The sequence below is a fragment of the Falco peregrinus genome, chromosome 19, assembly GCF_023634155.1.
Source record: "Falco peregrinus isolate bFalPer1 chromosome 19, bFalPer1.pri, whole genome shotgun sequence".
Classification (NCBI taxonomy): Eukaryota; Metazoa; Chordata; class Aves; order Falconiformes; family Falconidae; genus Falco; species Falco peregrinus.
In genome coordinates this window covers 5,019,358-5,033,130 of record NC_073740.1, presented here as the reverse complement: position 1 = coordinate 5,033,130, position 13,773 = coordinate 5,019,358, and the positions used below count along the sequence as shown (strand labels likewise).

At 52.6% G+C, this 13,773-nt stretch overlaps 1 protein-coding gene across 3 annotated transcripts; it reads left to right on the top strand.

Annotated features, from left to right (window-relative positions):
* Positions 1–60: 60 nt before the first annotated feature.
* PRPF3 (pre-mRNA processing factor 3) lies at positions 61–13,493 on the top strand. 3 transcript variants are annotated; one of them, XM_055792251.1, is made up of 17 exons: positions 61–181; positions 554–617; positions 2,217–2,400; positions 3,187–3,317; positions 6,451–6,597; positions 7,036–7,119; positions 7,224–7,444; positions 7,806–8,112; positions 8,804–8,970; positions 9,612–9,694; positions 10,273–10,416; positions 10,703–10,802; positions 11,309–11,422; positions 11,971–12,089; positions 12,664–12,747; positions 12,858–12,919; positions 13,227–13,493. In XM_055792251.1, exons 3-17 carry the CDS (start codon positions 2,256–2,258, stop codon positions 13,371–13,373), a joined length of 2,055 nt encoding a protein of 684 aa, XP_055648226.1. In that variant the 5' UTR covers positions 61–181; positions 554–617; positions 2,217–2,255; the 3' UTR covers positions 13,374–13,493. The 3 variants fall into 3 exon arrangements, with proteins under 3 accessions (XP_055648226.1, XP_013160269.1, XP_027652395.1); XM_013304815.2 differs by lacking the exons at positions 61–181; positions 554–617; positions 2,217–2,400 and adding an exon at positions 5,522–5,617 and having other exon boundaries at positions 3,186–3,317; XM_027796594.2 differs by lacking the exons at positions 61–181; positions 554–617; positions 2,217–2,400; positions 3,187–3,317 and adding exons at positions 4,058–4,076; positions 5,522–5,617.
* The last annotated feature ends 280 nt before the right edge of the window (positions 13,494–13,773 follow it).

The following is a 13,773-nucleotide window of genomic DNA, read 5'->3' as shown; positions in this document are numbered from 1 at the left end:
GCTTCGTGGGCCACGTGACGTCGGCGGGCACGGGCAGCTGGCCCCGCCTTCTTCCCTCCCGGCACCCCCCGCGCGGGCGGGCGCGCAGGCGCCGCGCGGCCGTTTCCGCTTCCGCCCCGACGTGCCGTCACCGTCAGGGCCGCCGGGGCCTGCCGGGGCCGCGCCCCGCCGCGCCGCTCCGGTGAGGGGAGGGGGGGAGCTAGGGGTGCCGAGGGGGCGCGGGGGTGTCCCGGGGACGGGCCCCGAGCTCTTGGCCGCGGGCCCGCGGCGCCCTGAGGGGTCCCGCTGCCGGGCCGGGGCCCTGCGCGCAGCTCCGCGCCTGGCGGGGACCGGGCCTGGCGGGCCCGGGCCCGGTGTGGGGGGGTTGGAGCCGGAGGGGGATCGTCACCAGGACCACCGGGGATCCCCAGCGCCGTTGGGGCACTTCGGTGGCCACCGGGCATGCGGCAGCGGGCTCTGGGCGGGCCGGGCCTCGCCTCAGCGGCCGCTCTAGCCTCCGGCGGGCGATTCAACCGCGGCGGAGCTGAATTATTATTATTTTTTACCCCCTAAGGAAGCAGCTGGTGAGGCCGCAGCGCCGCGGGAGCATCGGCTCCAGCTTCGCACCGTCCCGGCAGGTAACGCGGCACCGGTGGCCCTGCCCGTACCGGTATCTAAAGTCTTGTAGGTGCTGTTTACCCACCGTCCTCCTTCCTGATGCCTTGTGGCCCGGGGGGTGCTCAGGACTCCGGTCCTCGTGGGCACCTGTTTGCACCTTCCCTACGGACCCCCAGCGGTGCGTTTGCTCTCCCCACATTCCAACTAAAACACCATCAAACCTGTTGCGCTCCACTCTCAGTCCTTATTCGATTACAGAAGTTAAAGGTTAATGCAGAGCTTAAGCCAAGCGCTAATTAAGTTCTCCATTTAATACCACGCGCGTGTGAAGCTGTTGATGTGTCAGTGTTGTAATTATTTTCCGCTTGCCTTGAACCTCTAGCTTTGTCCTGAAGCATTACGTACAGCAGAGTCGGAACTTAAGGATGAAATGGCATAATTGTGCTTTTTTTGGGTGGGTTTTGCTACATTTGCGTCCATCTCTGGGAAACCTGCTGGAAAAAAGCCAGCGGCTGCGGGGATTTTCAGGCTTTTGGCTGCAGAGAGGGAGAGCGAAGCCCCCGGTTGCTGCTTTAAACCTGTGGATTCCTTCTCTTGGCTGCCGTTTGCAGACTTGGAATCAAAGTGTTTTGTTACAGCTAACACCCGAGCTCTTCATTCTCGGTTTTGGGGCTGATAACCGTATTTGATTGGATTTCTGTTAAAATAAACCCACGTCAAAGCTCTGCAGGCCTCTTATGCGGGGCAGAAATGCTGAGGTCAAACAATTTCCTTAAGAAGATTTTCTCCTGTTTCCAGATAAAGGAGACTTGGTTTCCAAATCAGATTAGGTCCCGGGCACGTAATCAAACATTACTGCATCTGCAGGCTGTGACTGACGGTGCGAGAGCCGCTAACCGTTGACGGGAAGAAATTTTTTGCCTTGAAAAATGTGTCATTTTGGGTTTGCCTCCGCTGGCTGCTGGTTTAAACAGCAAACCCAGAGGCAGCCAGCCACATGCTGAACTTTTAAGTATCAGTCAAGCGGAACATGTTCAGAAGGTGTTTGTGAACCTCACGGGAAAGGGGCTAATTAAGGGTTAGCAGGTGCGTGACTTGCACGGACCTGTGTGGCTCGAGGTGCGTCAGTAACTGGAGTAGCAGCCACGGAAACAACTGAGCGAAGTTCAAGGAGAAGCTGGGGCATGAAGGGATGCCCCGAGACCAAACGTTTTGCTCCCGTTTGTGGCCAATCCATGTGTGAAAGAGGAGCCTGAGCTGGGAGGATCGGGTATGGGGCTTGCCATGTGTCCGTCATCCATGAGGGAAGGCTGGTGGGATGTAGGAGGTTCAGGGCTTTCCCCGCAGATGAAGCTACGAGCACTATTTCCCTTTGCGGGGCCTGATGCTGCGTTTTGTCTGGTCAGGTCGTGGCTCCTGGCTGCCAAGGCCCTTCCTCCCTGTGTGCCTCATCTAGTTTCAGTTTGTGTTTTTAAAAATAAGGGAGCAAAAGTAGTCTCCGAGAGCTTTCATTGCTTGTGAGCTTTCTTGTGAAGGAGAAAAGCGCAGCGCGGAAGCAACGATAATCCAGTACTTTTATTTTACTAGCCTGTGGTTTTCTGATTTTGGTTTCTTTACAGGTACGAGTAAGATAATTCAGTTCAGCTTCTCTGGCAAAGATGTCGCTCTCCAAAAGAGAATTGGATGAGCTGAAACCATGGATCGAGAAGACGGTGAAGCGAGTCCTGGGGTTCTCGGAGCCCACCGTGGTCACCGCAGCGCTGAACTGCGTCGGGAAGGGCATGGACAAAAAGAAAGCAGCTGGTATGTCCTGTGGGCTCCAGCCCTGACCCTGCAGCTCTTTGTAGAGGTGGTCAGACCCCTTGATGGAGAAAATAAGTGCACACAAATCCTCAAATAGCCTTGAAATAGCCTCAAATCAGACTTAAAATCATTCCTCCTATTCCCGGAAGACTGACCTCCTGCTGGTGGTGCCAGGCTCCATGGCCGGTCAGGGTTTCCTTGCCAGTGGTGGCTGGCAGAACGTGGAGGGCGAATGCCATCCTTGGTGGCGTGAAATCTGCTGTGTGTTGGGCTAGTTTTCTAAAGGAGACAAAAAAACCCCAAACCTGGAATCTCCTGAGTGTACGTCCAGGTGTAGGTCCAAGGTGGTTCTGACTCCGCCTTGTTGAGGCAGAGGTGAGTACTTGCAAATCCATGCGGACACGTGACATGCAACCAAAAGCCTTGGAATGCATTACAAAAAAAGGGGAAGTAAAAATTAATTAAAGGGCTCTTTTTCTAAAGGAACTTAAAATGGTAATTTAATCTGTGGTTTGGTTTTCGGTTGTTTTGGGGTTTTTTGACCGTTAGAGCCCTAATTTTTTTCTAGTTGAGGTCCAGATTTACTTAATCCTTAAAGCTCCTGCCGACAGGATCTGCAGGTCCCAGAGGCCTCCGGACCTCGGGTCGCAGGCCCCGCTGCATTAGTACAGTTGAATCCACTTGTAAACAAGTGTTTTACAGATTCACAGAACTCTCGGCAGATTCTCCGTTCACCTGCTCATCCCAAGCAGTGAATTCTGAATTTACACAACTCTTCTTTTCCAGACCACCTCAAACCCTTTCTTGACGATTCCACCCTGCGATTTGTGGACAAGCTTTTTGAAGCGGTGGAGGAAGGCCGAAGCTCCAGGCACTCCAAGTCCAACAGTGACCGGAACCGAAAACGAGAACTGAAGGTGATTATTGATTATTGATTGCTTTTTTTCTGTGATTTGGTGGCCGTGGAGGCAGCACTGGTGCTCTGCCACACTTTCCTCTTCCAGAGAGGTACATCTCGTAATGCTTAAAGTTCAAGAGAAAAGACTCTTTTCCATGATGAAGTGTGTGAGCCTTTACCTTGCGGGTTCTCTTCGGATGAGGAAGAGCCATGCTCTCCTTGGTGGCAGCCAAGGTGGAGGCTGGGGCTTTTGATTTCCTTACCAATCTCTGCTAGGCCCGTGCAGTGGAGTAACTTCACCGGGGCTCCGTCTCTCTGTTTTCTTTTGCCCTCTTTACCGTTGTGTTTTCAGTGAGAGCCTGGGCTCACTCAGCACTCCCGGCGACTTCCCGTCACTCTTCCTTGCCCAGGCGCCGCGTTTCACCCTGCCAGCCAGCTCTCCCTGTCAGCCACTGAGTGGGGCTCTGTGGTGGGGTTTCATTCTCTTTTTTTTTATTTTTTTTTTTCCCCCCCCCCCCATCCGGAATCAACAGAGGATGATTTTTGACAACCCCTGTCATAGCACAAGGTTAATTACGGCAGGGATTTAATAGCTCTCTGGTGTTTCTCCCATCTAATGCTTGTCTGGGATGGTGGAAGTCTCATGCATCCAAACCTGTTTTCACCTCCTTTCTTCTCTTGAAGACTTTACTCGCCATCTTCTGGAATTGCATTTTTTCCATCACTCGCATGCCGAGTTTAAAAGGGGCTACCCTCCATGCTGCTCCCCGCTTACAAAGTAAGTTTCCTTTCACTTTTTCTGAGGTTCCTGTTGTATGGCAATCTGTGTTTCTCTGTGACAGTTTCAGTCAGCCCTTAACCTCAGGGAGCTGCAATAATCGTGTTCGGGATTTCGATCTCTTCAGGTGTGTTGGGAGAGAGCTGCTTCCACTCCCTGTTTTCCATTAGAAACTTGCTTTTTCTCCAGCTGTCTGGCTGAGGCTTTAACCGGTGCCAGATGGGGTCTCCTCCCGGTCTGGGTACGTTCACCGGCTAACGAATGGTGCGTTAAAGCAGCTTCCATCCTGCCGAGCTGGTACAGCCCGAGGAGCAGCAGCACAACTCCATTTACTGACCTGGGGAGGTTTGGGTTCACGTGTCCATCCCCCTCCCAAAGAGCAGCAGTGGCTTAAAAAGATCTCAGTCTCATGCAGCTTTTTTTGGTCACCACAGAACTGCCACTAAGCATCTTTCAAGTATTTTTGTGCTGCGGTTCTGCTTTAATTTGGCTAACACACTGTGCCGAGCTGCTGCAGGGCCGTTAAAAAGGCGAGGTTCCAGCTAGGCTGGGAGATCCTGGCTTTTCCCCACAACCCTCTTGCTTTTGACCTCTTGGGAAGATGACAGAGAGATGGGGACATTGTCTGTCCCATCGCTGCTTGGTGCTTCGTGATGTCAGGGTGTCAGGCGGGGCGACACTCGCAGCCCTGTGGCACTAGTAAAACCTGCAGGTCCTCCCTTTCTTCACAAGTTGAATTCAGATTCCCCTGTTGCTGTGCCCGCCTTCGGGCTGTCTTGTCCTCTCATCATCTTCCTCGTGGCCGTGGCCAGCGCACTGCCGGATGGGGAGGGAGGGAGGGAGCAGCATCCTGGTGCAGAGGGGATTTCGTGCTGGCAGAGCAGGGATGGGGTTGGGTGCGGAGCAGGCGATTCTTCTCCAGCGAAGCAGCCACTGGGGTGTCTTGCGTGACCGCTGATGGCATCCTCGGCTTGCCAGCTACCCCGAAAGCAGGGCTGGGAAGCAGCAGAGCGGACCTATCCTCTTCTCTTGGCTCCTGGCATAGGGACAGGCGTCCCGCCTGCCAAATAGTCAACCCTTCTGTCCGGAATTACCTTCCTTGGAGGTCCTCCATCAAGATCTAGATCTGTCCTGACCCTTGCTGTAACACGAGGCCGTCTAGTGAGTTTGTCAGATCGCGGCCATACTTGCCGACTGACTTTCCCCTTCACCCCAGCGCAGGTTTTAGAGTTGAATTTGTACTTGCACACTTAGATCTTGTAGCAATGGGCAGTGAATTAATTCAGAGTGCTACGTTAGCTGTCTTCAATGCGCTGCCTGGCCTGCCTTCTCTCTCCTTGGTTAACTCTTGTGGGGTAGGTCATTGCTTGGGAAGTTTCAGGAACTAAAACGTAATGGTTTACACACTTTATACTATGGGCAAGTCCTTTCTCTTGAACTTGTAGGTTTTCCAAGAAGTACCTGTGTCTGGATGAGGAAGTGTCCTTGTAGAATATGAACCGTTATAGTGAAGAAGGGATTGCAACTAACGCTTACAACCGGTGTGTATATTTTATTTTCAAATAACACCTTGACACACACACTACAGTAACACAGTCGCATGGACAAATCCAGTTTGCCGTACACAAACCAGGCACTGACTAGATGAAATCCATGGCCGCAGTCTCACGAGCTGGGGCGTGCTTGAGCAGCGCTCCGTGTAAAGCGCACCTTGCCTTTTGTTTTGTGACCCTCGCGCTGCATGTGAGTCCAGCAGCGTGATCGTTGCTCCACTTACTCTCTGAGCTGCGCTTCTCCGGAGCGGCTCGCTTGGAGCGCAGCGTCTTTGGATCCGAGCTGGAGTCGGCTGGGTCGGAGTGTGAGGAAACGCCGACCCGCCCTGGGTCTGCGGCTGCATCCTCCTTTGGGGGAGGACGTGGTGGGACAGCGCAGCTTCTTTCACCAAACCCTCTGAAGTTGGTGGAAGACATGGAAATTATTTTAGCCCAGTCAGGTCAGCTTGTGGGCAGGCTTTTTCCATCTCTCTGGGCAGCTGAGCGAGACCTTCAGTCTCCTCGGTGCCAAAAAACCTTTGACCGTCTGAGGGAATTATGTGGTGGCTATTACACGGGCACATCCCTGTGATGTGTCCTGTCCTTCACGCTCTTGCATGGATCATCATGGAGGCTTCTCTGGTGGGGGACCAGGGCACAGGCTTCATGTGGGATTACCGGTAGATCAGCCTGCGAGCGCTGCCCTGGAAACTGAACCGCAACGCAGTGCTGACCGTACGGTGCCAGATCTGATCCGCGTGCTGGTTTCTCATCTTAAAACGCTGGCCGTGAGGAGAACCCTTTGTTTTTAACCACAGTTTTCTCCTTTCCTTTTACATTAGGATGTCTTTGGTGATGACTCTGAGGTATCCAAGGAATCTTCTGGCGTCAAGAAGCGGCGCATACCGCGATTCGAGGAGGTTGAGGATGAGCCTGAGGTCATTCCAGGCCCACCGTCGGAGAGCCCTGGGATGCTGACCAAGCTACAGGTTAGGCTGTGTTACATGAGCTCTGCCCCGGAACAGAGCTGCCCGTGGCTGAGATCTTGAATCCCAACATGGTTTAGTGTTTACTGTATCCTAATTCACCTCACAAGCTGAGCGAGCAAACAGCAAGTTGCTTTTGACTGTCCTTTGCTTGCTGTGTTCATTTCACAAGGCTCACGGCTGCTTGTGCGTTAGGCTAACGATGATGTGAAGCCTTCGAGTGAGGGAAGTTTGGATGTTTGTGAAAGGTCTTGGTAGAGAGTGCCTGCATGGTAAAATTCCTTCTCTACAGCTGGAGGTTGTCGATCCACTCCGTTTGATACAATATCATTCTCGCTACGCTGGCTTGCCTGCATCTGCAGCTGTAACGGGGTGCTGAGGACCCCTTCCCTCCTTCTGATAAAGGGAAGAAAAATTCACTGTCCAATTCTCTTTCCACAGATCAAACAGATGATGGAGGCAGCCACCCGGCAGATTGAAGAGAGGAAAAAGCAGCTGAGTTTCATCAGTCCACCGACACCACAGGTACCTACTGGCAGCCACAGGCAAATCCTGCAGATTCAGCTATGACTTGTTGACTTTAGTGTGCTAGAACACGCACCTCACAAAACTTCCTTTTCTGTCAACAGCCCAAAATTTCTTCTTCATCCCAATCGGAACGCCTTCCCATCGGCAACACGATCCAGCCCTCGCAGGCAGCGACGTTCATGAACGATGCCATTGAGAAGGCCAGGAAAGCAGCGGAGCTGCAGGCCCGAATCCAGGCTCAGCTGGCTTTGAAACCAGGGCTCATTGGCAACGCCAACATGGTGGGGCTGGCCAACCTGCACGCGATGGGGATCGCGCCACCGTGAGTACCTGCTGTTCCTTGCACACTCTGTGTGATCCTGGTGAGCCTAACTCCAAAACACCGGTGGAGGGTCTGACCGAGGGTTTCTCCAGCACTGTTGGTTCCCTAGCGCTGGCCTTAACGCCTGCTGAAGGAACAAATCTGATATTAAAGAGGTGAAATGGAGGTTACACCTTCCTTGGGTAAGACTCCCAGCTTCTGCGCACGAGCTTTAAGTCCGTGCTGGCAGCATAGATGAGATTTAACATAACAAGGAGGCCTTCCACAAGCTGTGGGCCACTTTGGTGCTTCCCGTGGAAACAGGGCTCACGTTTCCTTTGTGCTCACGTTTTAATGCAACGTTATTGTCTCTTGCTGCCAGGAAAGTGGAGCTGAAGGATCAGACAAAGCCTACGCCACTGATCTTGGATGAGCAAGGCCGAACTGTTGATGCGACTGGTAAAGAGATTGAGTTGACTCACCGCATGCCAACCCTAAAAGCAAACATCAGAGCTGTGAAGAGAGAGCAGTTCAAACAGCAGCTTAAAGAAAAGCCCTCGGAAGATATGGAGTCGAACACTTACTTTGACCCCCGGGTCTCCATAACCCCAGCCCAGCGTCAGAAACGCACCTTTAAGTTCCATGAAAAAGGCAAATTTGAGAAAATTGCCCAGAGGTTGCGAACGAAGGTATTTGGGGTCTTGCCATGCTAACTGACAGCACAGGAGTGAGGGTTCGGTTCGGGATGGGAGCTGATTCTCCTCTCCTGGGATGTGAAGGGAGCTGTGTTGGCTTTGCCTAGGAAGCTTTTCACTAAAGTCACCTGAACCTTTTCTGTCAACACCATTCTTGTCGGAAAGGGAGGCATCCCAATTAGAACTTGTGTGTGGAATGAGTTTTCTTACAGCTATCCTTACCTGATGAGAGACAGAAATTTTTATTTTATTTTTTTTTAATTTTGGCAAGAGGTTGAAAATTACCAAAGAGAATAGATAATTATTGGTCCTAAGCGTTCTTTCTGCAGAACTGATCACTCTAGAAGTGGAGGTTTAAAGGAATCTTGGTAAAATGCCCGAGGTCTTGGGGAGAGGGGGAGAGAAGAGCTTCATTAAGACAGAAAAGTCCAGGGATACGATGCCTCTAGGGAGATACTCCTTTGGGATTGTTCCATGCTCCTAGAAGGCTCAGTAATAAGACCGGATTTCTGGGAGGTCTGTCACTCTGCCGTCCTGTGCTGTGTGGTTTTTTTCTGTGGTCTGCTTCAGATTGTTTTAAGAAAAAAAGAAATCAATCAGCAGGTGCATATGTATTGTGCTTTTCCCGAAGGTTGTGCTGTTCTGGAATGACCTTTATGTGCCGTTTTCCTCTCCTTGTTCTCAGGCTCAACTAGAAAAACTGCAGGCAGAGATCTCTCAGGCTGCCAGGAAGACAGGGATACACACTTCCACCAAGTTGGCTCTTATTACCCCTAAGAAGGAGCTGAAAGAGGGGGAGATCCCAGAGATAGAGTGGTGGGACTCCTACATCATCCCTAACGGCCTCGACTTGTAAGTGGTTTACTTGCTGGGTTTTGATCCTCCTGCCGCGGGAGGAAAACTGGGAGCATCTTAAGGGTCACGTGGTGGTGTGTTGGGTTGGACCAGGTGTATTGGCTTGAGCTGTGGAATTCCACCTCCCTCATCCCTGAGATCCCAGCAGCACCAGGTTTGCTCCCAAGGCCTTTCTTGGGGTCGTTTCTCCCAAGGTCTTGGTGGTCGGTGGCTGCCCTTCTCCCCATTGGAGGCTGTGTTCCCCCCAAAGACTCCAAGGTCTTGGAGGCGACGGCTGCCCTGGAGTTAGAGTGCTGTTTCTGGCCCAGAGTTGGTGGTGTGGTTTGGGGTTTTTTTCAAGTGTGAGTGTTCTCTACGAGTCTTGTTCCCAGTAGAGTTGTGGGAAGCCTGTCTCCTAACCGTGAAATGTGGGTGGCTGCTCCACTGGAGGAGACACCTACGCATTAATACTACGTTGCTGCGTGTCTCCTTCAGCACATCGAGCTCTGATCAGTGATTTGGGTAGGGATTTGGTATCCAGCACAGCTGGCCCAAGGGAAGCGTTATTTTTTTTTATTTTTTTTCATGGCTTGTGTTGAAGGGAACACAGGAATTCAGGCTGGGAGTTTTGCAATGATGCCCAACTCTTTCCCTTTTAGAAAAGGTGGAACGTCTTCAAAGCAAGATGAGTACTTTGGGATCACGAACCTCGTGGAGCACCCAGCGCAGCTCAACCCACCAGGTACTGCCCCAGTTTTGGTCAACTTTGCTGTTGAACTAAGACACAAAATACTCTGAGGGGTTAGCACTTTGTGGGGTGTGCAAGCCCCCAGCTGCAGCACTGCAGCCCAGCGTCTCATGTCTCTGTGAGGAGAAGGAATTGTGCAAAGACAAGTTGGAAAGCAATGTGAAGATAACTACAATCGGGAGGGAGGGTCTCTGCCCTGATTTTGGAAACTTGTAAAACCTGTAGTAGTTACGGGTAGCTCGCTTACCTACCGATGGCCTGCTCTGTGCTCGCTGGGTGGCCGTGCAGACACGGGCTCCTCGCCGGCAGCCTAGTTTTGACCCAAGGAAGGATCATAAAATAACCACAGAGCATTTAACTTTTCAGTAAAATAAATAATAATAAAAAAACCCAGTCAAACCGCATTTGCCTGGTTCCACGTTTGGTGTGGGGGTCAGGTTTGTTGATAGTGTGGGGGTCACAGAGCGTGGTGGGGGTGTTCCCCCCCACCTCCAGTAAGGGTCACAGGCAGTATTTTCTCTTGCTTCTTCAACAGCAGATTTACGTTTCTCTTGCCTCATTTCTTTTCCCAGTGGACAGTGACACACCAGTGACCCTGGGTGTTTATTTAACCAAGAAAGAGCAGAAGAAATTACGACGACAGACTCGGAGAGAAGCGCAGAAGGAGCTGCAAGAGAAAGTCAGGCTGGGCCTGATGCCGCCGCCAGAGCCCAAAGGTAAATGCCGGTTACAGGGGGCCCGCTGCCAGCGGCGCTCCGGGCTAGTGTGGGCCCTCAAACCAGTGGCCCGGGCCAAGCGTGGACGTGGCTGGGAAAGCCGCAGGCCGCCCAGCCTCGGCGGGACGGCGTGGATCTGTGTGTGGGTGTGTTGCTGTGATCCGACACCTGCCCGTACAGGTGGTTTATGAGCCTGCACGTGTGCCTGCCGTTTCTGTGCTTTACCGTCCTGGCAAACCGGCATCCGACAGGAGCCTCTCACAGCTCCTCTCCTGTTTCCCTGCAGTAAGAATTTCAAACTTGATGCGAGTACTGGGGACGGAAGCTGTTCAGGACCCAACAAAAGTCGAAGCTCATGTCAGAGCGCAGATGGCGAAGAGACAGAAGTAGGTGGCACGCTGTACCGTACTTTGGGGGGTCGTTTTTTGGATGGGTTGATTGCTGGTGCTGCATTTGTAGAGAACGAAATCCTTGAACTGATGCAGCGAAGCAGCAGCAGTGTGATTTTCTGCGCGTTGCTCTCGTAGCCTGTTTCAGCTGCCTTGAATGACCCCCCTGAGGCCGGCGGGGCGCTGGGTCTTCGTGAGCAGCTCTTCCCACTGGAGAGAGGCCTCATGCCCTATATTAAATGGGTTTCCTACCATAATGAGGATGATGGTCACGGTCACAGTTGTTACTAACGAATGTTTTCATGGAGAGACAGAGGATGGATTTGGACGGGTGACTGGATTAAAAAAGCCCACTTGCTTGTAATCCAGGCAGGTGCAAGCGGAGATCTGGGCAGGATTTGCAGCTGCTTTGGGGTCTGTATTCTGTGCTGGGAAGGAAAGGGATCCATTGTGATGCTGTAACGCTGCGTCTTGCTTATAGCTGCATCTTTCTTTGCATCCAGAGCTCACGAGGAAGCGAACGCTGCGAGAAAGCTCACAGCAGAACAGCGAAAAGCGAAGAAGGTTAAAAAGCTGAAAGAAGACGTTTCGCAGGGAGTTCACATAGCCGTGTACAGGTGAGGGCTGGGCAGAGCGCTCACCGTACATCTCTTTCTAGATACACCAGAGAAATGCTCTAGAGAAACCTGCTGGTAGGGAGGAGCAGGCTTGAGTAGCGGGACTGTGCCCCCACTCATCAGGTTTCCATCCAGCGTTAAAGCATCCCGGCTTGTAGCAATTAACGCTGTCCCAAAAGACATGTTCGTTAACAGGATAAGTTAAGGACAGAGTTACAGTCCAGCACTAAAAACACATGTCGGGTTTGGAGCGTTTCAGCTGGGACTGCAGTTTCCAATGGCGAGAGCTGTTTCCTAGCTGTCAGAGCTGACCTGGTGCATCCCTGTTTGGAAATTGGGAAACTTTAAAGCTCTAAATGAAATAATGGGAAGGGACAGACACAGCCGCTTCAGCAGTCTGATAACAGATGTCATTTTGAGGTGTGGGTAAAGCCCCCGCGGAGCTGGAGGAGGAAACACTGGACCCAGTTGAGGCAGAGTAGGGAGCTTTTATGGCTTGATTATAATTTCCACAAACATTTGTGTTTGGTTTTTATCCTATCCTTTAGGGTCCGAAACTTGAGCAATCCAGCAAAAAAATTCAAAATCGAAGCCAACGCTGGCCAGCTGTACTTAACAGGCGTGGTGGTTTTACACAAAGATGTCAACGTGGTCGTGGTAGAAGGAGGTGAGAACTTTTGAGGCAGGCTTTCGGTCACAGCGTAGCATTCAAAAGCTTGCTTCTAGCAAAAATTACTGTGAAAATTACTGATTGAGGGTTACGGAAGGACAAGGAAGGAAGGAGGCCATTTGAAACTCCCTTAATTACGGCCCTAATGGGGTTAGCGCTGACTGCAGAGTGCACTGTAATCCAGTTAGAAAACCCCGCGCATTCAGCGTTGAAGGGAAAAGCACTTGATTTGAATCCGTGATGCTCTGAGCGGATGCTTAGAGTGAGGAGACTTCTCAGTCTGCCGCAGCTTCTCATGTTTTGTGCTGTTCTAAGTAATTTTTGCGAGGTGTTGAAGAGCCTGTTTGGCAGCAGGAAATCCCAAGGTGCCAAAGGCTGCCAGAAAGTCTCAGCCACCCCACGGGTGTTGGCACTGGGTCAGTCTGGCTGTGCCTTACTTGCCATGCCTGGTCAGCTGGGTGCGCTGGGAAGGGTTTGTGGGCATCGTTTGGATTCTGCTGCTTTTTCGAACTTCCTGAAAACTGAAGGTTAAAGGACTTTTTGTGAACGATGAGTCTCAATTCTTCTCCAGGCCCAAAAGCACAGAAGAAATTCAAACGTCTTATGCTTCATCGAATAAAATGGGACGAGCAAACATCAAACACGAAGGGAGAGGGTAAGTGTAAAACTGTGCGCATAAGAGGGGTGGTGAAGGGGCGGTGGGGCTCCCGCTCCTCATCTGCCTTCGGGACTAAAATTGGCCTTACCGGTCGGTTTTTTTTTCAGATGATGATGAGTCCGACGAGGAGTCTGTTAAGAAAACAAACAAATGCTCTCTGGTTTGGGAGGTGAGTCGTGGGTGTAGGTCTGTACCGGCGGGGCTTAGGCTGGAGGGAAGTGAGCCCCAGCAGCAGCTGGGGCAGGAACGATGCTGGGAGGCTTTGGATCAGAGGCAAACCTGCCGCTCCAACTCTTTTCCGTAGCGTTTCTCAAGCTGTAGCGGAGCTGGCAGCGTCTAACTCGTGCAGTGCTCCCTCTAGTCAGGCATGAGCCTGTAAAAATATTTTTTCCCGGGTTCCCCAAGCCGCTGGGAGCTGCGTTTCCCGCGAGTTTCCCCCAGAGACGGGTGGGAAAGCGCCCCTTTTCCCCTCCCAGGGCACAGCGAAGGACCGCAGCTTCGGCGAGATGAAATTTAAGCAGTGCCCCACGGAGAACATGGCACGGGAGCACTTTAAGAAGCACGGTGCGGAGCACTACTGGGACCTGGCCCTCAGCGAGTCGGTGCTGGAGTCCACAGACTGAGGTGAGGGGGCCGCCGTCGCCCCCTCCTCACACCACAGCCCCCCCGCCGGACCTCGGACAGCCCCCTCCACCCCTTGCTCTCCTCAGCACACCCATTAAAGACATATTTTTTAAAACAAATCACCGTTACGCCTCTTGGGGGGGTAGGGCGGTGGAGGCGGCCTGCCCCCGCGTTGTTTCTTGGCTGTGGAAATGGGGTGGGTGGGTGGGTGTGTGAGGGGGGGCTGTGAGGGAACGGGGGGGGGGGGGGGGGGGGGGCGCGCAGGCCGCCCGCGGGGGTCTGGCGGTGGCAGGAGCCGCCTCCCCTTCCCTTATGTACCACCAGTTGGATTTATTTGAGGCCGGGCGCTGTTTTCCAGCGCGGTTGCCGTTACCAAGCCCTCAGGCCGCGCTCCCAGCT

Excerpts from the sequence above, each read along its gene's own strand:
- PRPF3 (XM_055792251.1), top strand. The coding sequence starts at position 2,256 with ATGTCGCTCTCCAAAAGAGAATTGGATGAGCTGAAACCATGGATCGAG. Across the intron at positions 2,401-3,186 it reads GGACAAAAAGAAAGCAGCTG|ACCACCTCAAACCCTTTCTT; the intron begins GTATGTCCTGTG and ends CTTCTTTTCCAG. Across the intron at positions 10,417-10,702 it reads GCCGCCGCCAGAGCCCAAAG|TAAGAATTTCAAACTTGATG; the intron begins GTAAATGCCGGT and ends GTTTCCCTGCAG.